This window comes from Drosophila simulans, chromosome 3R (genome assembly GCF_016746395.2).
Source record: "Drosophila simulans strain w501 chromosome 3R, Prin_Dsim_3.1, whole genome shotgun sequence".
In the NCBI taxonomy this organism is placed as follows: Eukaryota; Metazoa; Arthropoda; class Insecta; order Diptera; family Drosophilidae; genus Drosophila; species Drosophila simulans.
Genome location: NC_052523.2, coordinates 14,974,884 through 14,997,982, shown reverse-complemented (window position 1 = coordinate 14,997,982; position 23,099 = coordinate 14,974,884). Strand labels below are relative to the sequence as shown.

At 39.1% G+C, this 23,099-nt stretch overlaps 5 protein-coding genes across 6 annotated transcripts; 2 read left to right on the top strand and 3 right to left on the bottom strand.

Annotated features, from left to right (window-relative positions):
- Positions 1-2,318: 2,318 nt before the first annotated feature.
- Positions 2,319-3,149, bottom strand: LOC6739710. The gene is made up of 2 exons (XM_002076567.4): positions 3,082-3,149; positions 2,319-3,017 (listed from the first exon to the last, which is right to left on the bottom strand). The coding sequence occupies exons 1-2, from the start codon at positions 3,130-3,132 to the stop codon at positions 2,511-2,513; spliced, it is 558 nt and encodes a 185-aa protein (XP_002076603.1). The 5' UTR covers positions 3,133-3,149; the 3' UTR covers positions 2,319-2,510.
- Positions 3,150-9,818: 6,669 nt separating this feature from the next.
- Positions 9,819-11,612, bottom strand: LOC27207593 (UDP-glycosyltransferase UGT5). Its single transcript, XM_016183274.3, has 3 exons — positions 11,478-11,612; positions 11,162-11,421; positions 9,819-10,996 (listed from the first exon to the last, which is right to left on the bottom strand). Exons 1-3 carry the CDS (start codon positions 11,482-11,484, stop codon positions 9,935-9,937), a joined length of 1,329 nt encoding a protein of 442 aa, XP_016035207.2. The 5' UTR covers positions 11,485-11,612; the 3' UTR covers positions 9,819-9,934.
- Positions 11,518-11,808, bottom strand: LOC120285001 (UDP-glucosyltransferase 2). The gene has a single exon (XM_039295083.2). The coding sequence runs from the start codon at positions 11,806-11,808 to the stop codon at positions 11,518-11,520; it is 291 nt and encodes a 96-aa protein (XP_039151017.1).
- Positions 11,809-17,915: 6,107 nt separating this feature from the next.
- On the top strand, positions 17,916-19,884 carry LOC6728571 (UDP-glucosyltransferase 2). The gene is made up of 2 exons (XM_002103876.4): positions 17,916-18,214; positions 18,484-19,884. The coding sequence occupies exons 1-2, from the start codon at positions 17,971-17,973 to the stop codon at positions 19,803-19,805; spliced, it is 1,566 nt and encodes a 521-aa protein (XP_002103912.1). The 5' UTR covers positions 17,916-17,970; the 3' UTR covers positions 19,806-19,884.
- Positions 19,885-20,314: 430 nt separating this feature from the next.
- LOC6728570 (UDP-glycosyltransferase UGT5) lies at positions 20,315-22,983 on the top strand. Of its 2 annotated transcripts, none has more exons than XM_016175133.3 (4): positions 20,315-20,385; positions 20,453-20,720; positions 21,340-21,599; positions 21,667-22,983. In XM_016175133.3, the coding sequence occupies exons 1-4, from the start codon at positions 20,317-20,319 to the stop codon at positions 22,738-22,740; spliced, it is 1,671 nt and encodes a 556-aa protein (XP_016035206.2). In that variant the 5' UTR covers positions 20,315-20,316; the 3' UTR covers positions 22,741-22,983. The 2 variants fall into 2 exon arrangements, with proteins under 2 accessions (XP_016035206.2, XP_039150845.1); XM_039294911.2 differs by having other exon boundaries at positions 20,377-20,392.
- Positions 22,984-23,099: the final 116 nt, after the last annotated feature.

Genomic DNA, 23,099 nt, shown 5'->3' with positions numbered 1-23,099 from the left:
TACGCAGCAACAACGAGTTCATTGATATACAGCGACGAAAACGGAAACATTCTAGATATTTTTATGATGCACAAGCATGTATTTTTCCATTTTCCTTTTACTTGGCTGGGTAAGAACGGATTTTTCAATTGAACCGGCATTTTTTGCAAGTTTGTCAGTTTTGCCTGTCTGTTAAAACGTAGGAATAATGGGCAAAAGTCTATATCCAAGAAAAATGTTGAAGGGTTAAAATATTTCTACAGCTTTTGCGGAAGCCGGTAAATTTATATTCATAAAAATATTTTCTTTGATTGATTGTTCTACGGATCAATTGCAATTTATTCCTTGGTTGTGAAAATGGTTATTTGGGATTTATTATTTAGGTTTATTATTTCCGATAGTTTAATACAAAAATGTATATGAACTGCATTCCTTGATTAACTCGTTTTATTTTTTCAAATTGCACTCATGCTTTCCCAATTTTTTTAAGCAAATTTATATTGAACGGTATTTTAGTTTTAAGATATTTTATCTTTGCTACCTAATTTTTAGGGTCTCATGTCAAACTCCTATAAAATCATCGACATAACCCTCAATATGTATAAACAGCTCCCCTAGCAGATTAGGTCGCCATTTGCCAAGCTGCAATAAGAAAATTACACGCTTGACTCCAACCGATAAACGTAAATCACACACAAATGACAACTGCCAATAACCTCGCACGAGCATCCAAAACAAAAGAGAAAACCGCAAAAAATAAGAAAATTTTGAAAGCAGGAACACAAACACAAACAAGCAAAAATCGAACGAAAATAAAATGAAACTCGCTCTCAACACATAAATTGCATTTTGGCCGCTGGCGAGGTAAACAGCCACAAATGCCACATGAAAATAGAAGAAAAACCAAAGCGATAGAGCGGGCGGGAAAATAAAGCAAAACTTGACAATAATCGAAAAATTATTTCCACACATTGTGTGTGCTGGCTGTGCGGCGGAGGCGGGGCGGGGGCGTGTCAAATCAAAGAAAGAAATAAAATGAGGAAAAACAAGGGAAAATCCACAGTGCACATAAACCGGTGGCAAAAGAAAAGAGCACGAATTAAGTTAAGCACTTTTATTTATTATTAAAAAAGTTTCCATCTGGGAGGGGGGGTGGTTGAAATTGTAGAAGGAATACACACACACGCTGGGTGTGGCGAGGGAAAACCAGCAAAATCTGCACATAATGCCAAGAAAATCCCGAATTTATCGTATCACTTAGATGGAGTATCATATCTTTGTGTTTTTCCCCTTTTCAAAGGGGTTAAAATGCGAACTAGGAACCTAAGAACTGTGGTCTAAAGTTAGGATGTATAACAATTAACATTAAATATGATTATTTGGGTGAAAGTACTTTCACCCTTTCATATGTTTATCTTAGTGTTTCAATGGGCATTTATAATATTTAATTAAGAATGCTTTATATTTTTGTATATTATATATAATAATCGAGTTGTTTATACCTTTTATGTTCCTTTCAATTGAATTGATTTCCCACTCCAAAAGATTTCCTTTAATTTGGAAAAGAAATTTATGAAAATTACCACTACCACTGTTTTCCCAGTGTTTGTGCATTCATAATATAACTGTTGATTATTGCGCCAACACGCACTCGACGAAAGTGAAGCAGCAACAGCTTCAGCAGCTTCGACTGTGAAATCTGCGAGCAGGAATCTGGCAACGTGGCGTATGCGCAATATTATTAGATATTGAAAGCAGCCATCGATGATGATGGCCAAACGCTGCCACGCTCGCTTAGTCCACCCCTTCCACCACCAAATCAAAAAAAAAAAGAAAAAAACCGAACCGAAAGCAATTGAAAGCAGCCACAGCAGCAGACATATGAATTTTTTCCTGGCTCCCTTTAGCACTCGGAATCGGAATAAACCTCCTTTAGTCCTGGCAACCCCGCTCATCCCTTGGCATTCATGTATGTCTGTATATGGAGCATGGGTGAGGTGGGGGTTATGCGATTTGGATTCGGATTTGTCTGTGGGCGTGTCTTTGGCGAAAAGCTATGGAGGAGCTCCATGGCTCCTGCAGATGAAGCTGAAGCTGTATTAAATCGATGGCAATGTGCTAAATGTGTGGCAGATTATTTATTAGTGTAATGGCTTTAAATTTGCCAGCGCAGATGCTCAAATCGAGGATGCTTTTCTCTCCGAGATTTATGCTTGTGCTTCGAAAATCGGGTATGGCTATTTAAATATTACGAATAGATGGAATTTTTATACGTTGCAATGAGTACAAAATGATGGAGTGTGGACCTAAGGCGAATTTTACGCGGTTTTGAGGGAGTTAGATAGCTGATAGGAGATTATATGATATTACAAATGTAATATACAAATTGGCATTAGTGAAAATTATGTTTATTTTAGACCATTTACTCTATAGCATATGGATTGATATTTTTGAAAAATGTAAATTTTTTAATTAGACAAAAATGTGTATAATTCCGCTAGTACAACATGAACTTTTAACGGTACTAAATGTTAATAATATTTTGGAGCACGGTCTTCGATGGAGGAGGTAATATTATATGAGCCAATCTGTACATCATCTTTATAGAGAGTTCCAACGTGTCGACAAAGGCCGCGCTGCATTATTATTGGCCAGTTTTGCACGTTTATAGTGACGTTCTTTAAATAGTACTTTCCTTTGGGAAACAAGCAAGAAGTTGTGTTTACATATAAATCGGTGTTAATGCCATTTTTGATGCAGTCCCTCAAATAGAAACCATATTTTTTGAAGAATGTACACAATCCTTGACGTGGAATGCTCAAGGGAATTAGCTTAAAATTGCCGTCGCGAGCAGCATTCGAGTAAATTTCCACAGATATCTGAAAATGTTCTTCGTCCAAATCCTCGAGTACTTCAAAAGTCCCATTCAAAATACGCTCGCGACCAATCAGTCGAAGATTTGAAAGGTCAAATGGTTTGGAGTTCTCTTCACTGGTCAGTGACACAAAGATCGCCTCATACGACACTTGTGCCTGCAACTAATTTAGGAATCTAATTTAGTAGTCTATCTGACTAAGAAATGCATATCACTAGTATAATTACCAATAACTTGGGTATCCCTACAAGTAAAACGAGCACTGTGTATTTCAACATCGGAGCAGTAGGTCTATTTAACAATTGAAACTCATTCCCAGATTTGGTGTTTGTATTTATAGAGAACGTTTTACTTAATCCTCTGAAACGTACGTTAATCTAACATGTTTAATCCAATTATTTAATTCGAGATTATAAATCACATTTACTTTACACAAAATAAACATGTGATTAATTGTAAATAGAGCGCATATGATGTTTTCATTCGAATTTGAAAAAGTTACACCAGCAAATTTAACGAAATTTATCAGAAAACTTATCGAAAACTACGGGTTGCCATGCCCCCTTAACCCTTTACCATCAATGTCGGCAACTTATCTGTCACACTCCATCTGCAAAGTGGAATTGCTTCTATAGTATTTCCCCAACTCATTCGCCCCATGCAGCTTCTAATCTTTTTAGCCATTTGGCTATTTTCAATTCGTTTTACCCCGTTCGGGTGCTTTTTTATCTGGCCACTTTCAAAATCAAATCTTACAAATTCACAACTGACAAACAAAAAAGGAAAAAAAAAATAAAAGCAAAAATCCGAGAAAAATAAGTGCGAAAAACCAGCAGAAGCCGACAGTAGAGAGTAGAAAAAAGCCAACACGAAAAATCTAATAAAAGAATAGCTCAAAATCGGTGTGTAAAAATCAAATAAACGCTGCAACTGCAACGGCAGCCACTAAAGGGAAATCTTGCCCCCCAGCTGAGTTTTCTCTGGTCAGGAAAAAGTTTGTTTTTCGCCTTGCGCCAAGTTTTGTGCGTTTTTAAATGGCCCAAGCTGTGCTGGCCCCAAACAAAAACGAAGAGGAAAAGCTGGGAAAACCATTGGAAACACATGTCCAGCTAGCGGACAAGGACAAGAGCCATGGATCTGTGCAAATGTTTGTGAGCTTGGATTTCTTTTCGGTCATTACATTAAGTTGGCTATCTGTGGAGATTCGCTGCTGCACAAGCACACAAACTCCCCGATATCCACATAAGTGGTATTTGTGCTTGTGCTTTCTGCTTGTGCTTTCTGCTTTCTGCTTTTGCTCGGACTTCCAGATGGGGAGCAACGGCTGCTCCTAATGGTCAACGATTCGTAATATTTTTAATATTTGCTCAATAAAATGTCAGACAATTTTTGTCTCTGCCACTTAGACTCATTACATTTATTTGTACGATTGTTGCTTTCTTTGTGCTTAGCAACTTTTCTGCTACCATCCTAAAGCGAGTCCAGGTGAATTGGGTAATGCCCTTTAGTAAAGATATATGCAAATAATAGATACATATATGTAAAATAGTATTCAATGTAAATTTCTTTTTTGCGTGAACAAAGTATATAAACATTAAAATTAAATAAAAAAAACAAACAGCAAATCAAGAGATGCAATAGAACGATTTTATAAGAAACCATAACACAAAATATTTAAAAAAAAAATTTAAGATGTCAAACTTTATAAATTTAATATATTTATTCTCACTTACCACTCGCAATATTTAAATTAAGTGAGGCGCGTAATTTATTGTTGTGTAATACTTATCTTAGAGTATATTGATCCCCTTAAGGAAAGCCGAGTCATTATTCTTCATATGCGTTGGCCAGGAAAAGCTGAGTTTCCCGAGAGGGCGCCGTCGTGTAATCCTTTTTGTAGTTGACGCAAATCCTGTTGCTCTTTGCCAAGTCATAAAGTTTAATTTAGTTTTAAGCCTTTCAACTGGAAAATTGCATGGCTGTGGCAGCGGGACAGAGACGGAGTGTTAAACGTAGTGCACACCGCTTATTCCTTTCCCGCTCCCTCGCAGCAACAAAAACAAATGGCGTTGACCGCAGCCTGTCATTTCGTCTTTGGCGAGAGGGGGACGGGTAGCTTAAGCCCCAGTCCACCGGCGAGGAAAGGAGACAGCTGACGCCTTGCTGCACTGCTCTAAAATTAACACACGTTTAATATGCAAGTCGTGCATAAATTGCATTCTTGTTGTTGTTGTTGCTGCTGCAGCTCCTGGTGCTGGTGCTGCCACTGGAAGGAAGAATTTTCATCTTGCACACGCTTTTTAATTTGCCATCTGACGTCACGACGACGGGTGGCAAGTGCAGCAACAATGACCACATGTCAGCGCCCTGCGAGAAAGTCCAGTGTGTCCGGTTTTCCATCTTTTTTCCGCTCTCTGCCACTTTTTGCCAAAGGGAAATACGTGCCCATCGTCTCGTTACCATCATTATTATTATTATTATCGCCGGACGGCCGGACATTAACGTTGATGCGCTTTAATTGCCAATTGAGGCGATGTCGGGTCCTTGCACCCGATCCAATCAGAAAACTGGCACTTAATGCAGCTCGGCTGCAGTAATTTGATTAAATATGGCCCACCGCTTACCCATGTACTTATTGGATCACTTTTTACACTTATGCACACTCGATTGCAGCGTTCTTTTTTATTTGATAATTTCGATTTAGCACTCTCATTACGAATGTCAAATGAAAACGCAGAGTTGAAATTAGTAATGGACAAGTCTAGGCATTAGTGTTGCAAAACGCTGAAAATGTGATGATCAGTGATGAGCAGTAAAAAGGTTTAAATTTATTTATTTAATTTGTATTTTAAACAAATTACAACCACTGAAGACATAACTTATCAGTGGGAAAACAAATTCTCATTTTCCTCTTTGGCCAATCTATTCACACAGATTTATGTATTTTCGCCCAATTATGCCTGTTTTTTTGGGACAGCAGACGGGATTTCCGGACTTTTGAGGCAGTGCCAAATTTCTTGGCAGTCGCATTAACGACAAATGTTGCCAAGTAAATTGGCATAAAACAAATCGGCGTCATCATCGTTATTAGCATTTCCCCCTTCCGGACGACTAATTAGATTGTTCTGCTAGCTCGAAAACAACTGGCGAATAGCAGTTGAAAATTGTTAAATAATTTAAAAAGAAATTAGCGTTCATTTGGTGTGTGAGCCTCTATGTGTGTGTGTGTGTGTGCAGACAAAACATCATGAAAATAAAAATTGTAACCAATTTCATGCATAACAGTTAAATAAAATTTAATTTAGCAGAAAAACGAAGCAAATGAGAGTTAAAATGGGGGGAAAAGCGAAAAAGAAACAGCAACTGCAGAAATTGCCAAAAGAAATAAAAATCACAACCAGATGAAAAGAGAGCAGCTAACAGTTGTGGCCACATTAATAGTTCCAGTTTGCTAGGCTTAAAGAAAAGTGAACAAGGCTTATATTTAATCAACTTTGTTGCTTTCGGATATATATACATAGTTTCAAAAACGGGAATTATTTATGATCTAATAAAAAAACGTTGGTTTTTCATAAATTCCATCGCTATTACTAAATAAATTTATATTGAAGATTTATTACTTGTACATTCGTAATATCCAATTAAAATATACTATCAATATAAATCAAATAAAATCATAAACCTTAAACCACCTTTTCCGATATACGATAAAAAATAAAATAAATTTCACACTATTAGTTTAAACATTTTGACCTCAACTGTAAAAGGCAGAAGTGGTAGACGATGGAGAGTTTAAGAAAATAGACAACGAGAAATGAGTCGGCCATAATGAAGTCTTCATATTTGTGTAGCAGCAGCAACAAATGAATGCCGTCAACATTTATTATTAATTTTAATATTTCAAAGAGCTCCGGCGAGCCAGAACAAACAAAAACACTTTAAAAATAATAATGCGCCACTTTTGTTTTTTGAGGCAAATGGAATGAAGTTACTTTAATATTGTTGGCACATAGCCAATCACACTAATTTGATAGCTTTGTTGTTAGCCGATTGGATATGCCTGCATTCAATCTATGTTTATGACTATATAATTTAGACATTTACTCACCATTTTATACACCTCTCGTTGGCCGCCGGCGACAACAATTAACTTTTAAACCACAGCCAACGGCTGGGCAAATTTAATCAATTTATTTTATGCTCTAAAAAAACAGTGCATTTCACTAAATGCGCTAGAAATTGTGAGTTTCATCAACTGAAAACATTTAGCTTGGGGCAAAGCCCAAAGTCTTATACCAACATTTGATTGTTTAACGAAATTAAAATGGGTTAATTTATTAATAACAATCAACTTGAAGCGTTTGAACGTGGAGTGGCACAGCTTTAGTTTATATTCCTAAAAAGGAATTTGTTTGTCCTAGCTTTAGCACAACTGTTAAGTAATTTGAGTATTTATAAAATTTAGAGTATACGTATCTGGTAACGTTTAATTTGCTTAGAACCCTTTTAATCAAAACGAATTTAAACGCAACGGGAAAAATACCCAAACAAAGACTGAGCTTTTCTTTTGTCTAAACGGTGCAGTAAACTATCTGTCATCTTCTAAATTGCGCGTGTTAAATATGCCAAAGCCAAAATCCAAAAGACAAAACGAACTTAATTTCAACGGCAACCAGAAATAAATCGGTGCAAAAAAAAGCTCCTTTAACAAGGAGCAAGAAAGCAAAAAGCGAGCAAAAAGGCATCAACAATGAAAACCACAAAGCGGCGCTTTTGTTTGCCAGTGTCGCATGCAGTCAATCTATATATGTACATATATATGTGTGCGTATCTATATGTGTGTGAGCGAGTGTGTGTGTCGCCTGCCAATCAACTCAACAATCGCAATCAATTTGCCCCGCTGCATAGCCCCCAACTGCCCTTCCCCCCTACGAATTTCCCACCCCATTTCCCAGCACCCCATTTTCCATTTCGGGCGCATTGTCATGGTGCAAGTGCAACTGTCATTTCAAGCGCAATCTCTGCATATGCTAAAGGGGAAGGGATGGCAGGGGGGTCGGTTGGAAAATGTGTGATATATCAGGAGAACCCAAAAAAAAAAAACGTAAAATAACGCCCATGGCGCCGCAGTGCACTTTTTAATTACGATACTGCGACATTAAGGACCGCAGACATTACATGCATGAATCATAGCCGCAAGGTGTTTAAAAAAACGAAAGGAAAACGATTTTAACCCGGATGTGTTGCTCTTAAAAATAAAAAGTGCCTTTTAGTGGAATTTTCATGTATAGCAAGCAAACCCTTGAAGAAATATTCACTGCAAAAAAAATATACAATGTTTAACATTAACATTTTGTTTGTTATATGTATGTTGCTTAAAAAGGAAAACGTAGCAAAGCCTAAATTGACGCACCGAAATAGGCATTACAATTTTCAAAATTATAGGCATTATACGCGAATCAAAATCATAATACGCATACGCGGCGTTGTACCGGCGCACACACTCGTAAATTCGCCATTGTTATGCTAAATTTATTTGCCCCCACAGCCATCTGTTGTTGCTGTTTTCGGTGTGGTTGCTGTTGTTGTTAACTTCATCAGAAGTACGATTGAAACGCAGCTTCCGTTTCCGCAAAATGGCTGTCAATGTGTGAGTGTGGCTGGTTGGTGAAAGGGGGGGAGAATTGGTGTGCCGGGAAAATTCCACTTTGCCTGCAAACAAATCAACTTGAACTTCCGTTTCATTTCGCTTTTTCTTGCCATTTCATATTCTTTTGCAACTTATCCCGCCCCCCGCTCGCCACTCACCCACCTCCGGCAAACCGGCAAAAAAAAACCCACTCAACTCTCAATTTTTATTTTCCTTTACTGTGCATTTCGGCGACTTTAGCGTAAATTTACTTTTCACTTTCAGCGCGCCATCAAAAAGTTTTTGTGCATAGCTAACTTTTTGGCTCACATTACGTATATTTTCCATATTTTTGCCTGCTTCACTTCCTTTTGCCTCTCGCTCAACGTGTCTTTTCAATGTCATTGCACACGCTTTTACACTGAAAATAAAATGTGTTATTTCGATTTTCAATAATATCGTTTAGCATTGTTAAAAGAAAGAAAGAAGGTTTATTTTAGGTTTAATATTTTTAAACAATTTAAAAATCTTAAGGCTTTAGCTTAACCTAAATGTTCAAATATTAGATTATATAGATAACTATTTTAAATTTGCATATATTTGTAATCAACGTGCCATGCTTTTCGCTCAGTGCACAAACACACTCGGAAAAGCTGTCGTGTGTGTTGCAAGAGGGGAAACTCTGTCTTTTTGGCATTTCATTTCCTTCATTTCAGCCGTTTTGCACCTCGGAGCGGTTTCCTTTACTTTATTTTATATTTTCCTCCTTTTTTTTTTGGGCGGGGGGTTGTTGTGAAAGTGGGCGGCCGGTACAGTGGCACTCCTTGTGTTTTTCTATCCCGTTCTGACTGATTTTCCGCGACCTACGTAAGTTGATGCTGCTTAATTTAATGCTCGAGTGCCTATTTAAATTTTACCCTCCCCATCTCATCGTCTGCATTTCCAATTTTGTTTTGTCATTTGCGTTTGGTTTATATTTTCCTCTCGTTTCGCTTGCTAGCGAAATCAATCAGCGGCCGGCACGTGTGTGCATTGATAACGTGGCCAATAATAGAAAAGAGAAATGTATTTTTGGCAGCCCATGAAAATACATCTCAACTTTTCGATGCGAGTTAGCGATTGTTTGTGCGCTGGGTGGAAAAGATGAAAACAATTTTGTGCAGCATGCTGTTAGGCAGTAATTTGCTTGTGGCATCAATGGAAATGGATGTGGCACAATGGAAATGGAAACGGGTAGCCAGAAACTCAAATGTTTGGCAATTACATCTGTTTGTTCGAGATAAATTCACATTATGGTTTTCCCAACGATCTGAATGCGCAAACAAGACCATATCATTTACTGTGTATAAAATTTAATAACATAGCAGGTTTTAAATTCTTTACTGTCGATTTTTTTAAAGTGAACTGTCATGCTTTAAACTTTACTTATACAAAAGTACATAGCTACATTTCTAGTTGCGTTTGACTTTAGTGCTTTGGGTTCTCTCTCCTTTAAATAATATCTTTTTAAGCAGCTTATAGATAGTTATTGGCAGTACAATTAGCAACAGAACCATTACTACAAAAATAATTAGGAGCACATCCACATTGTGGTACTGCCACCAGTTCAGCCTTTGAGCCGCACTCTTCAAATAGGCAGCTCCTTGATGGCGGGTCACATGTTCCACCCAGTATATCGCCTTTTCCATTGGCGTGTTTTGTTGATCCCGATATCGGAAGGACATGCCCTGCACCACTTTCGTGTAGGATGGCTTACTGGTAATCCGCTCGATGGCTTGTCGGAAATCATCGGCTTTCAGCGTCTTGAAGTCCAGCATAATGCCATAGCCGGCTTGCTCGGCATGAGCCATGTTGAAGAACTGATCACTAAAGATCGGCAAACCGACCACGGGTTTACCATGATAAATGGACTCCGTGGTGCTCAGCATGCCGCCGTGGGTCACAAATGCTATGATCTTGGGATGGGCCAATATGTCCGTCTGTGGAAACCAGTCGGAGATGTAGACATTCTCCGGTTTGTTGGGCAGGTTATCCAGCTCAAATTTCCAGAGAACACGCTGCTTGAGTCCACCTAACGCTTTTAGGATCTCTTGAACCTTTGCTGGGGGTAAGTCCTTGGTCTTGAGATTCGATCCCATGGAAAAGTAGATTGCTCCATGTTCTGACTCATTGATGAATCTCTCGATCTTCTCGGGCAGTGGATTTAACTTTCCGTCGATATGCATGCCACCCACTTCAATCATGTTGGGTGAGTGTGGTCGGGGAAAACTTAGTGAAACATGTTGATTGAAGAGCACCAAGGAGACATTTCGGCGCATCTCATAGAAACACCTCTTGTTGCCCGGAAAGAACTCCTTGTAGAACTTCTCCTGAGTCGGTAAGAAATAGTAGTCCAGTAGAAGCCTTTCATAGCCAAGGAAAGCCACGTTCAAAAGGCGTTCGTACAGCGACATGTGATCGTTGAAGGGTAGCATTACGTGGGGCACAAACGAAGCTGGAGCGGGGGAACCAACCTGAAAAAGTTAAAATATATTTAGTATTTCAAATAATTCTTTAATAATTTGATAAACTAAGGATCATCATTTCACAAAATATGAAAGGCTTCAACGGAATGATTTTCTCTCGTTTATACTATGATATAGAAGTTTATTAGAACTATCTGCTAATCCTTTACTTACTAAATCTGTGATAAATGTCAGACCTCCACCGGTGCCCAATCCAATGAGTGGAGCATTAAAATGCTCTGCCAAACCATAGTGAGCATCATTGTAGAAAGTCTCACATATGATCGCATCAAAGCTTTGGTTGCTCTTCAGAAAATCCTGGAAATTGGCGTCCTCGAAAAGGCCTCTTGTGATGTGAAATCCCATTTGATACAGATCGATGAGATTCTGAGTAAATGGCTTTTGGATAGATGCCCACAAGGACCCGATGTCTCCTAAGAAAAAACCGGTTTAGGAAATAGTTCACACTTTAAAAAATAAAATTACTTACCTCCCATAACTTTGACCACATTTGGCACATTTACATCAGTTTAACCAGGAATGGGTTTCTTCTGAGGAAAGACGGAGACCACGGTGATTGTATGTCCAGCCTTGACCAATCCCTTGGCCAAAGCATGTCCCACATTGAAGTGAGAACTACCGGCGGAATTGAGAACCATCAGGTAATTGTATCCACTTGAGTAACCCAAGGTACACAATAGCCCCAAGATCAAGGTGAATATACGCATGGTGATGAAAATCAACCGAGCAACCAATAACCAAACCGAACCGAACTGAGCGCGTCTCTGCCACACACTGATAATGCTTACTGTGCTCAACATGGATTTATATAGATATGTGAGTATATATACAATCATTGTGAAATTAACTTTTGTAAATTCAACGTGAGGCCCAGCATGGAATTGGAAGGAACCAAAAGGTAAACACACAATTTTGATTGTGGAAAATCGTGCTCGTCAAGTCGACTGTTGAATGACCTATAGTTATCTATATATATCAATATTTATTTATTTATTTATTATGATAGATAGAATAGTTTACAAAACTAGACTAACCTAGATAGTATAGCATTAGCTACGGGGCTTACAGCTATATTTATTTACAATGTTATTATATCTTAATTTAGTTAATATCTAATTTGGTAACTAATTGCTGGCTTGTTATGTACAAATGCCTGTTTTGTTTTTAGATTTTGTGGTATAATTTAGTTTTTTTGAGGAAAAGTATGAGTTTTTGTATGTTATCTGGATTGGGTTTGCTAAGAAGGTCTAGAGGGTTGGTGTTGTTAAATATATCTTGCTTGGTTTGTAGGAGGGATGGGCATGAGTTTAATATGTGGTTTAAAGAAATATCACCTTGGCAAAACGGGCAAGTTGGTATTGAATTGGGATTTAGGTAGTGTTGGTGGGTTATGTTTGTGTGTCCTAGTCGAAGTCGTATTATTTTTATTTGGTCGAGTCTGGTCCAATTTGGGTGGGATTGTTTAAGGTAATCGCATGGGTGTGAGGTGTTCGTGTTAATAGATTGGTACCATGGACTGCAGTTTATTATGTGTTCTTTCTGTTTTGTCGCAAGGTCGGCTTTAAGGTGTTTTTTTATATCTGTGGTATTTATGTTTGGGGTGAGGATAAGTGGCATACTGCTTGCTGATTTTGCAGCTTGATCGGCTAATTCATTTCCTTTTATTCCTGAATGGCCAGGAATCCACATTATTTTAATTTTAGGTGCGTGTTGCGTTATTAGCGATCGTATTCTGCTTGGGTAAAAGCTGTTATTATTAGTGTTTTGAATTGAATCTACTGCTGATAGGGAGTCGGAACAGATAATAAATTTGCCTCTTTGGTTTTTAGTAAGTTCTATTGCTTCTAGGATGGCGATTGTTTCGGAGGTGAGGACGGATGAATATGGGGGCAGTATGCCGTATTTCAAGACGTCTGTCTCCGTTGTAATGGCGAATGATATTGTGTAATTAATTTTTGAACCGTCAGTGAATATGAAATTGTGTGTTTTGAGGTTATTCTTTGTGTGTTCGTATAATTTTCTGTATTGGTCTGGAGATGTTTGTTCTTTCTTATGGATTCTAAGTGACGTATCTATTAGATTGGGGAGGGTCCATGGTGGTCTGTTTTTATGGAGTTTTATTGGTTTGTAGGGTAGATTAAGTTCTAGGCTAAGTTTGATTGTTCGGTCTATTGTTGATGTTTTTTTCTTATTAGCTTTTTTAGGCTTTAAGAACTTATGTATTGGTGTGTTTTTGGAGAGGATTAGGTTTTGGGATAGTTTGGCTATTTGAAGGTCTCGTTTCATTTCTAAGGGGGGAGTATTCGATTCGTAAAGTAAGTTATTTATTGGGGTAGAGCGATAGGCGCCGAGAGCTAGACGGATAGCGGAGTTAAACGGTGTTTTTATTTTGTTTAAAATGCTTTTGGGAGCATGGCCGTACAGAAACAAACCATACTCCAGTTTGGCTATAATTGTTGCTTTTGCGACATTAAGTAGTGTATGCGTGTTGCAATTAAATTTAAGACTAGATAGGCATTTTATTATATTTAGCTTGTTGTGTAGTTTGGGTAGAAGTAGGTTTATGTGTGTGTTCCATTTGTATTTGTTGTTTAAGGTTATTCCTAGAATTTTTAAGGACGTAACGCTAGGAATTTGGAAGTTGTTGCAGCTTATCTTGCATGTGCAGTGACGTTTTCTGCATATGTGGAGGTGTTGACATTTGGATAGGGAAAGCGATGCCCCTGAGTAGGAGCACCAATTTTCTATATCGTCGAATAGATTGTCTAAGTTGAAATTTGTATTTGTGTTTTTGTTGAAATTTATTATAAGGAAGAAGTCGTCGGCATATGCGTTGAATTTAATTTCTTTATGTAGGGATATGATGTTGGATAATTTGTTGAATGCTATGAGGAAAAGTATTACGGATATGGGTGAACCTTGGGGGATTCCGTTGAATAGGGGTAACGGGCTTGATGTATGCGGACCGACGCGGACAGTTATTTTTCTGTTGCTCATGAAGTTTTTAATGTATTTTATTATTTTGGGGCCCGTTTTCCATTCCTGCAATTGCTGGATTATGGAGTGCACACCTACTCGATCGAAGGCTCTTGAAAAATCAAGAGTGACGAGGGAGGTGTGCATTTTTGACTTCGTTATGAGATAGTCTACATAGAGTAGACAGTCCGAAGTCGATTTGCCTTTTTTGAATCCGAATTGTTTGTCGTTAATTAGGTTGTTATATGTCACTAGCCACCAGAGTCTTTTCGCAATTATTTTATCAAGTATCTTTGCTATACAGCAGTTGAGGGAGATGGGTCGGTATGAGGAAGTTTTCGTTTTGTCGGTGTTTGGCTTAAGGATTGGGATGATTAGGCTTGTTTTGTAGGCTTGAGGTATGTGGCTATTGAATATTTCATTAAATAGTTTCGTTATTCGGTTTTTTGTTGTGTGGGAGCTATTTTTGATCATTTGATACGAGATTCTATTTAGTCCTGGAGCACATCCTTTTAATGTTTGTAGTGCAGAGCTAAGTTCTAGATACGTTATGTTCTCTTCTATGGTTTGGGCTATTGGAGAGGGGGTGTAGAGATGTAGGTTATTTCTATATTTATTGTTCCGGAACTCCTCTGAAAAGTTCCAGTCGCCGGAGAGGTCAGAGAAATGTTGTGCGAATATGTTAGCAATTTCGTTGCTAGCCAATGTAGTCTCATTATTTACTGGGTTTGTGATGGCATGAATTCGTTTTGCTGGGTTAAGTCCGCAGAAGCGTCTTATATTGGCCCATATTTTGGATGAGGGAGTAGTGGGATGGATGGTTGAGGTGAAAGAGCTGGAAGCTTCTTTTTTCCTCTTTTTTAGTTCGTATCTAAATATTGCGTTTTTGCGTCTATAGTCTAGAATGTTGTCAACAGTAATTGTGCGGTTTAATTTTTTCCAGGCAAGTTGTTTTTCTTTACGTAATTGGTCGAGGTGTTTATTCCACCATGGAACCCTGTATGGATGTGTGTTAGGTGAGGTTTGTGGGATGGAGAGGTTTGCGCTATAAAGGATGATTCTATTGATTAGAGCGGCTTCTTTGTTTACGTTGTGGGAGGTGGGGTATTTCTTGTTGGTTTGGTGGGTAAGAGCGTTGAACTGTTCCCAGTTGGCTTCTTTGAGTTTAAAAAAGGGTCTGTAGAATTTTTGTGGATTGGTTGTTGGGAATAGTGTTGTGATAATAGGGAAATGGTCGCTACCGTGAAGATCGTTTAGTATTTTCCACTTGGCGTGGGGGGCTAGGATTGGAGAGCAGAGTGTGAGGTCTATGTGTGTGTAAGTATTGTGTGTTGAAAAGTGTGTGGGAGATTTGTCGTTTAACAGGATAAGGTGCATGTTGTCAATGAATCTATGAGTTATTTTTCCTCGTTTATTTGTTGTTGGGGAGCCCCAGGATGGGTGCCATCCATTAAAATCTCCCGTAATTAGAGAGGGTGTTTGTTGTATGTTAAATGTGTTATGGAGTGTCTGGTTAGTTATGTTTTTGGTCGGAGAAATGTATGTGGAAAATATGTTTAATTTAAGTTTAGATTCTATATTTATGGCTATTGCTTCTATATCGATTGTTATGTTGAGGACAGTGTGTTGTATTGACTTATGCACTAGTAGTGCTACGCCCCCAAATCTGTTGGTGGCAATATTTGTTAATAGTTTGTAGTTTATTGGGGTTGGAATGTTATTAGTGTATTGTATATGGGTTTCTTGGAGGGAAATTATGTGGGGGGAGTATTTTTTGATTAGAATAAGGAGATGGCTGTAGTTGTTTAGATATCCTTTTAGATTCCATTGGATTATAGTTAGTGACATTTGTGAGAAAATTAAAGCTTATAACTTACTTAAAGGTAGTGTTAACGGTTAGGGTTTTGTGTAGAGTTTAAGGTTCTATATGGATTCGCTGTCGCTGTTGTTAGTGTGCTTGTTTTTGTGGGCTTTGGCCTTTAGTTTTGATGCTTTAAGGTTTATGGATAGGTTATTGGACTTATCTTTAGGGAAGATTTTTATTTTTAGGTCTTCTGTGAGTTGTGATGAGTATGCCGTAGATGGTTTTCTGGTAGGTGTGTAGTCGGTATCCATGTCTTCTAGTTTGTCGTAGCTGTGGTGGTGGTGGTGTTGGTGTGGTTGGTTGGATAGTAAGGTTGTTTTGGCTGGTTCAGTTGTTGGTGTCTTAGCTGAAGTGTTTTGTGCTGCTGATTTGGGTGTGTGGTGCGGATTTTGTTGTTGTGATTGGGTTGTGTTTGTGTGAATATTAGGTGATGGAGTGTTTGTTGTCCTCTGGGTTGTGCCGTTTGTAAGTGTTTTGGCGTAGGTGTTTTTCGTTTGGAAGCCGTGACGTTCGAAATATATGTGTTGGGCCGTTTTATGGTCAACTTTTTGTGTGGTTTTAATTGCTGTTAATTCCTGGTTTTTTATGAACGTAGGGCATTTGCGGTCAATTGGGCTGTGTTGATGGTCAAGTTCTGGGTTATTTCGGCAATTTAAGCAGTTTTTTTCGTTTGTGCATTTTTCTCCGTCGTTTGTGTGTTTTGTTTCAGAGCAATTGATGCAAGTTTCTACACTTTTGCATATGGGTGTTGGATGACCGAAGCGGAGGCATTTTTTGCATCGAAGTGGGAGTGGGATATAGTCTCGTACTCGGACTGTTTCGTACCCGATTCGTACTATTTCGGGGAGCTTATGCGATTCAAAGGTTATAATTATGAGTCCAGTTTCAACTAATGTGATGTTGTTGGTGTCGGAGTTAGAGTTGGGGTTTTGCCGTTTCATTATTTTTTTAACTTCAGATACTTTTTGTGGTTTTAGTTCTTGTAGAATTGTGTCTTCGTCGATGTGTCTAAGGTCGTTACAGTAAATAACTCCCTTAGAGAAGTTTAATGTTTTATGTTCACTTGCTGTTACATCCACATCTGCAATTTTTGTTAGTTTTAGGAGTTTTCTGGCTTGTAATTCATTTTTGGTTTTTATTAGCAGGTTGCCGTCTCTTGTACGTTTGCATCCCTCAACTTCTCCTCCACAGGCAAAGTCCACCGATTTTTTTATGATGAATGGTGAAGTTCTTTCGAAAGAGTTGTTGTCATTTCTTTTAATAATTATAAATTTAGGTTCGCCTAATTGGGATTGGTATGTTTTTGAAGTGATTTTGTAAATGTTCGGTGGGTCTGTCATGATTGTTGGTTAAGGGCTTGAGCCCGGATTAGCGGTATTGTTGTTTTTGTTGTTAAGTTTTTTATTTTCTCTTTGTGGTTGATATTTGTTTATCAAGATTTTGCTGATAAGAGTTTTGGGCTTACGCGAAGCGAGGCTTTAGACTGAGTGGCACGACTTATCTCTTCGGAGGTTGAAGTGGTACTGATATATATCAATATACTTTAAGTTTATGTAGTTAAATTGCTTATTCTACTTGATTGGCCAATGCATTTTTATATATTTAATTAAATTATTAATTTATAAAATATTATATCACTTTTAAAGAGTAGTGCCAAGGGCTCGAAATGTGCTGATCAATCAGCATTAAGTTCTCATGATTTTGCAAGTTCTCAAGAGAACTCAAGCAAACAAAAAAGTTGTTCACTCAATTGAAATCTTTCAATTTAAGAGTAAATTATAATGAAAGAGAGAAAATCGAATGCTATAAGAGAGAAAAACAAACATCGGTAGAAAAATAACACCTTTTTAATAAATTAGTTATATTTAAAACTAGGAGGTTATAAAAATATTGCTTAACTATTGTAAATAAAATATTTTTATTATATATTAACTATACCATGTACCATTTTGTCAATGAAGGTACATACACACAAAGTTGTAAAATATTATTCTGTCTGGGCAGCCACCACTTCAAACGTTTCTCTAATCTACTGACAAAGTTTCTTATCAAATACTATAAGTTCTAGAAATGAAGTAAACCTGTTTCAGTCTGTTTTTTAACCTTCAAAGACGCTGTCACAATGAGTTGGCTACTAAATTCGTCGCTTTTGCTACTCTTAGCCCTTTTTGGCCAATCATGGGGCTATTCCTACCTGATGATCAGCCACACTGCATCGAAATCGCACTACGCCGTCGGCTTTGCATTGGCCAAAGGATTAGCCGCCGCCGGTCATGATGTCACTTTGGTATCGCCGTTTCCCCAAAGGAAGCCCATTAAGAACATAATCGATGTGGAAACGCCGAATATTATCACCGTGATGGGCGGTGAGTACTATACTATATTATCGCTTATCAAAAAACTACAACCATCTGGCACGTATTGCTTATCGCCTGAAATAAGCGTTGTCTTATCTGATAAGGGACACGTGAAAGTTGCCCAAATCTCAGGGGGTCAACAACAAATTGGTTGTACCGACAATTTTTGGCTATACAAACTATACAAGAACTTTATAAACAACCATAACAACTAAGCTTTTTTGGTGCTAGGAACTGGTTATTTGTTTGTTATTTAATTGCATTCTTCTCTCCCGTAGTTTACAAAGCTCGAATTCTGGAGAATGCCAAAAAGCCGGTTCTATTGCGATATCCAAAAATGACTTTAATGGGATTGGATTTAACAGAAAGTCTTTTAAAAGAGCCCAAAGTACAGGAGCTATTGAAACAAAACCGCACCTTCGATGGAGTTATCTGCGAGACCTTCATGAATGACGCCCACTACGGTTTCGCAGAACATTTCGGAGCTCCACTGATCACCCTGAGCAGCTTGGGTGCCACTGGCTGGACCTCTGATCTGGTGGGCACACCCTCGCCGCCATCGTATGTGCCACACTCCTTACTGCGGTTCGGTGATCGCATGAATTTCTGGGAAAGGGCTCAGAATTTGGGATTCCAGATATACGAATTTGCCTATGAGAATTTGATCAATCTGCCAAGACATGAAGCGCTGTACCGAAAGTATTTCCCTAAAAACAAACAGGACTTTTATAGGATGCGCAAGGATACGTCGTTGGTGCTGCTTAACAATCATGTATCGATCAGCAATCCACGGCCCTATTCGCCAAACATGATCGAAGTGGGCGGAATGCACGTGAATCGGAAGGCTCCAAAGCCACTGCCCCAAAATATTCTCAAGTTCATTGAAGAAGCCGAGCACGGGGTTATCTATTTTTCATTGGGCTCCAACCTGAACAGCAAAGATTTACCGGAGAACAAGCGAAATGCCATTGTGGAGACGCTGAGGGGACTCAAGTACCGATTTATTTGGAAGTACGAGGCGGAAACTTTTGATGATAGGCCGGATAATGTTTTCATATCCAACTGGTTACCGCAGGACGATATCCTGGCACACAAAAAAGTGATTGCCTTCATAACCCATGGAGGACTTTTGAGCACAATGGAATCGATTTACCATGGCAAACCCGTCGTGGGTATTCCCTTCTTCGGCGATCAGTTCATGAATATGGCCAGAGCCGAGCAAATGGGCTATGGCATCACGGTGAAGTATGCCCAACTAACGGCTTCGCTATTCCGATCCGCCATCGAAAGGGTTACTAGTGATCCTAGCTACACGGAAAGGGTCAAGGTGATATCCACTCAATATCGGGACCAAAAGGAGACTCCACTGGAACGAGCTGTTTACTGGGTGGAGCATGTGACTCGGCACAAGGGAGCCAAGTACCTGAGAAGTGCCTGCCAGGATCTGAACTTCATCGAATACCACAATCTGGATGTTCTAGCCTCGTTCTTTTCGGTTATTGCATTGACCGTTATTTTCGTCTTTCTATTAGTTCGGTTTTTAGTTACTATTATAAAAGGATTTCTATGTAAATCTAGCTCGAAACTAAAAGTTAACTAGTTTATAATTAAAAATTTATTGTTACAAAACTAAGCTATATAGATTGTTATTTTTTTAAAGAATATTGCATTAATTCGGTGGCAACAACTTTATTTTAATTTAATTTCTTTTTCTTAAATGCCTCGCATAGTTTTCATTATCAACAACAAATATTGGTTGAATCCGAATTCTACTCCAACCATGCGTCAGAAAGAGAACGAAGGTAAAAAACAAAACAAAATAATGCTCCCCACCAAAAAAGCCGGTGGGAAAACAAAGCGAAGGAGAATCCGAGAATAAAACCTATCCAAAACTGATAATAATATGCGAGAGAGCCTCTCCACTATGTAGAGATATTGACACTCGATCGTGAATAGCGTACAAAATATTGAGATTTTGGCAGCGTAACGATGACGAAGAGAGGGCGTGAGTTTAAAAGTGCTGGTCATCTTAGACGTGGAGACCGAGAGCAGACTCTCCAAATTTGATTGGGACCTAACCCAACCACTTATAATTACCTCATCGCAGTCCCATGTTAACTCAGTTTATCGCGAGGCGTCGAGGCGTTCGAGGCCCCCACATCAGTACCAGTTTCACGAGCGTAGGCCGTTAGAACGCATTTCACAACTGGCAACAATTAAGCCGAATTAATTGTATTGAATTCGTAGTTCCCGAAACTAACGATGAAACCAACAGCTGGACAAACGGGTTTTCTGGCCCTGCTGCTGTTCAGCCTGCTGAGCTGCGTGTCTGCCTACAACTACCTGCTGGTGCTCCATACCGCCGCACGATCCCATTACCATGTGGGATCTGCCCTGGCCAAGGGATTAGCCGCTGCGGGACATCAGGTGACCATCATCTCCCCCTTCGAGCTGAAGAAACCCATCAAGAACATCAAAGATGTGCCGGCCAAGAGCATTCTGACTTCCATGCAGGGTAAGTTTAACTAGCGAAATTATTAATAATATTATTGCACAATCTAATGTGAAATTCAGTAAGACTACAGACACTGTGTCTGTAGTTCTAAAATTAATAATTGTTGAATGGAATCTAAAGTTTGAACAATGAACTTCCATTATAATTCAAGAGCACAGTCGTATCATATTATTAGTGTGATTAATATACCATAAATTATTTCTGTTATTTTGCAATAGAGACAACATTTAAACACTTTTAAAATATGGATTTGTACAATATGGCCTATGGTATGAACCGGTTGGGTTACATCAAATGTTTATTTTAAAATAACACACAAGCCTTTTTTTGACAAACAAAGTTTTCTGGTTTACTTATGCATTACATAACTAAATGAATTCAGCTTATTAGCTTAACTTTCAAAGTCATTTCACTTTTTCCTTAAGAAGTTGCCCCAATAAAAAATGAGTTGAATTCGATTCGATAAGCCTAGCTAACAATTGCTTCTGATAACGTCCATGGTTTCTAAGCACTTAAGGGTTTTAAAATAACCTAATGTTTCTTATACCAATTTTTTATGACATTACATGTTCTCTTTGTTTGATAGAAACGCGTTTTAATAAGCTTTAAATTATTTTAGGAAGAATTGGTAACCTTTTGCAAACCTCAAAGGAGCCCATAATCAAGCAGATCGTTGACTTTCACGAGATGGGTATTGAGATAACCGAATTGCTGCTGAAGGAACCATCTGTGATAGAACTGATGAAATCCAACCAGACCTTCGATGCCGTGATATCCGAGGTGTTCCTGAACGAAGCTCACTTCGGATTCGCCGAGCATTTCAAGGCTCCACTTATCGGACTGGGCACCTTTGGAGCTATTAGCTGGAACACCGATCTGGTGGGTGACTATTTGTTATTGTGACTAAGAGGATTCGCCTAATTTATGTTCTTACCTTTTATTTTAGGTGGGATCTCCTTCACCGCCCTCGTATGTGCCCAGTGCACTGCTGAAGTTTAGTGACCGCATGTCCCTCGCAGAGCGAGTGGGCAACCAGGCCTTCCTCACTTACGAATATATCTTCCTCAACTACTTCTACCTGCCGCGCCAGGAGGTCCTGTACCGCAAGTACTTCCCCAACAACAAGCAGGACTTTTACGATATGCGCAAGAACACGGCTCTGGTTCTGCTCAATCAACATGTATCGCTCAGCTTCCCCCGACCCTACTCACCCAACATGATCGAGGTGGGCGGCATGCACATCAACCGAAAGCGCCAGCCGCTGCCCAAGGACATTCTGGAGTTCATTGAGGGTGCCGAGCATGGAGTTATCTACTTCTCAATGGGCTCCAATCTGAAGAGCAAAACACTGCCGTTGGAGAAACGCCAGGCGCTGATCGACACCTTTGCCCAGCTGAAGCAGCGTGTGCTGTGGAAGTTCGAGGACACAGATCTGCCCGGAAAGCCCGCCAATGTGTTCATCTCGGACTGGTTCCCCCAGGACGACATCCTGGCCCATGACAATGTGTTGGCCTTTATTACGCACGGCGGTCTGCTCAGTACCACGGAGTCCATTTACCATCGCAAACCCTTCGTGGGCATTCCAATCTTTGGCGATCAGTTCCTGAACATGGCTCGTGCCGAGCAGAATGGCTACGGAGTGACTGTTCATTACGAGGAATTGAGTGCTGCCAAACTTTTGGCTGCAATTCAGAAAATAATCAACGATCCCGAGGCCACCCAGAAGGTGCGCGACATGTCCGACAGATATCGCGATCAGCAGCAGACTCCTTTGGAGCGGGCCGTTTACTGGGTGGAGCACGTGTCCCGGCACAAGGGTGCCAAGTATCTGAGGAGCGCCTCCCAGGATCTGAACTTCATTCAATACCACAATCTGGACGCCATGCTGGTTCTATATGGCGGCATTATATTCGTGCTCTATTGTATTTTCCTGCTGATCCGTTTGGTATGGCGATTCCTGCAGGAATTGTTTGTGAAGAAAGAGAGTTCCAAGCCAAAGAAGAAAGAAAAGCGGAATTAAGTTCAAGTGATAAATAAGTTTGGTTTCCATGACCAGTTTAAATCAGGGTGCTTACAAACAAATTAGCTTTTAACTGGCAAATATAGAGAAATACTTCTACTTAAGTGTAGTGAATGAATAATTTATGTATAGAGTTTCATGAAAACTCCTTCCCATTTTCAATCCAACTGCAAAGTAAGAACGGTGCAATTTTCTCATCATTTTCTTAATGTATTTGTCTGTAATAAAATCAACAAAAATATATTTGGTATGTACGGACTTTTCCATAAACTGTCTTCGAATTTGCTACGATTCAGTGTTGTTGGAAAAGCTCATGGAAATTTCATTTGATTTTACAGCGGGGATGGGGTTGTGCGGTT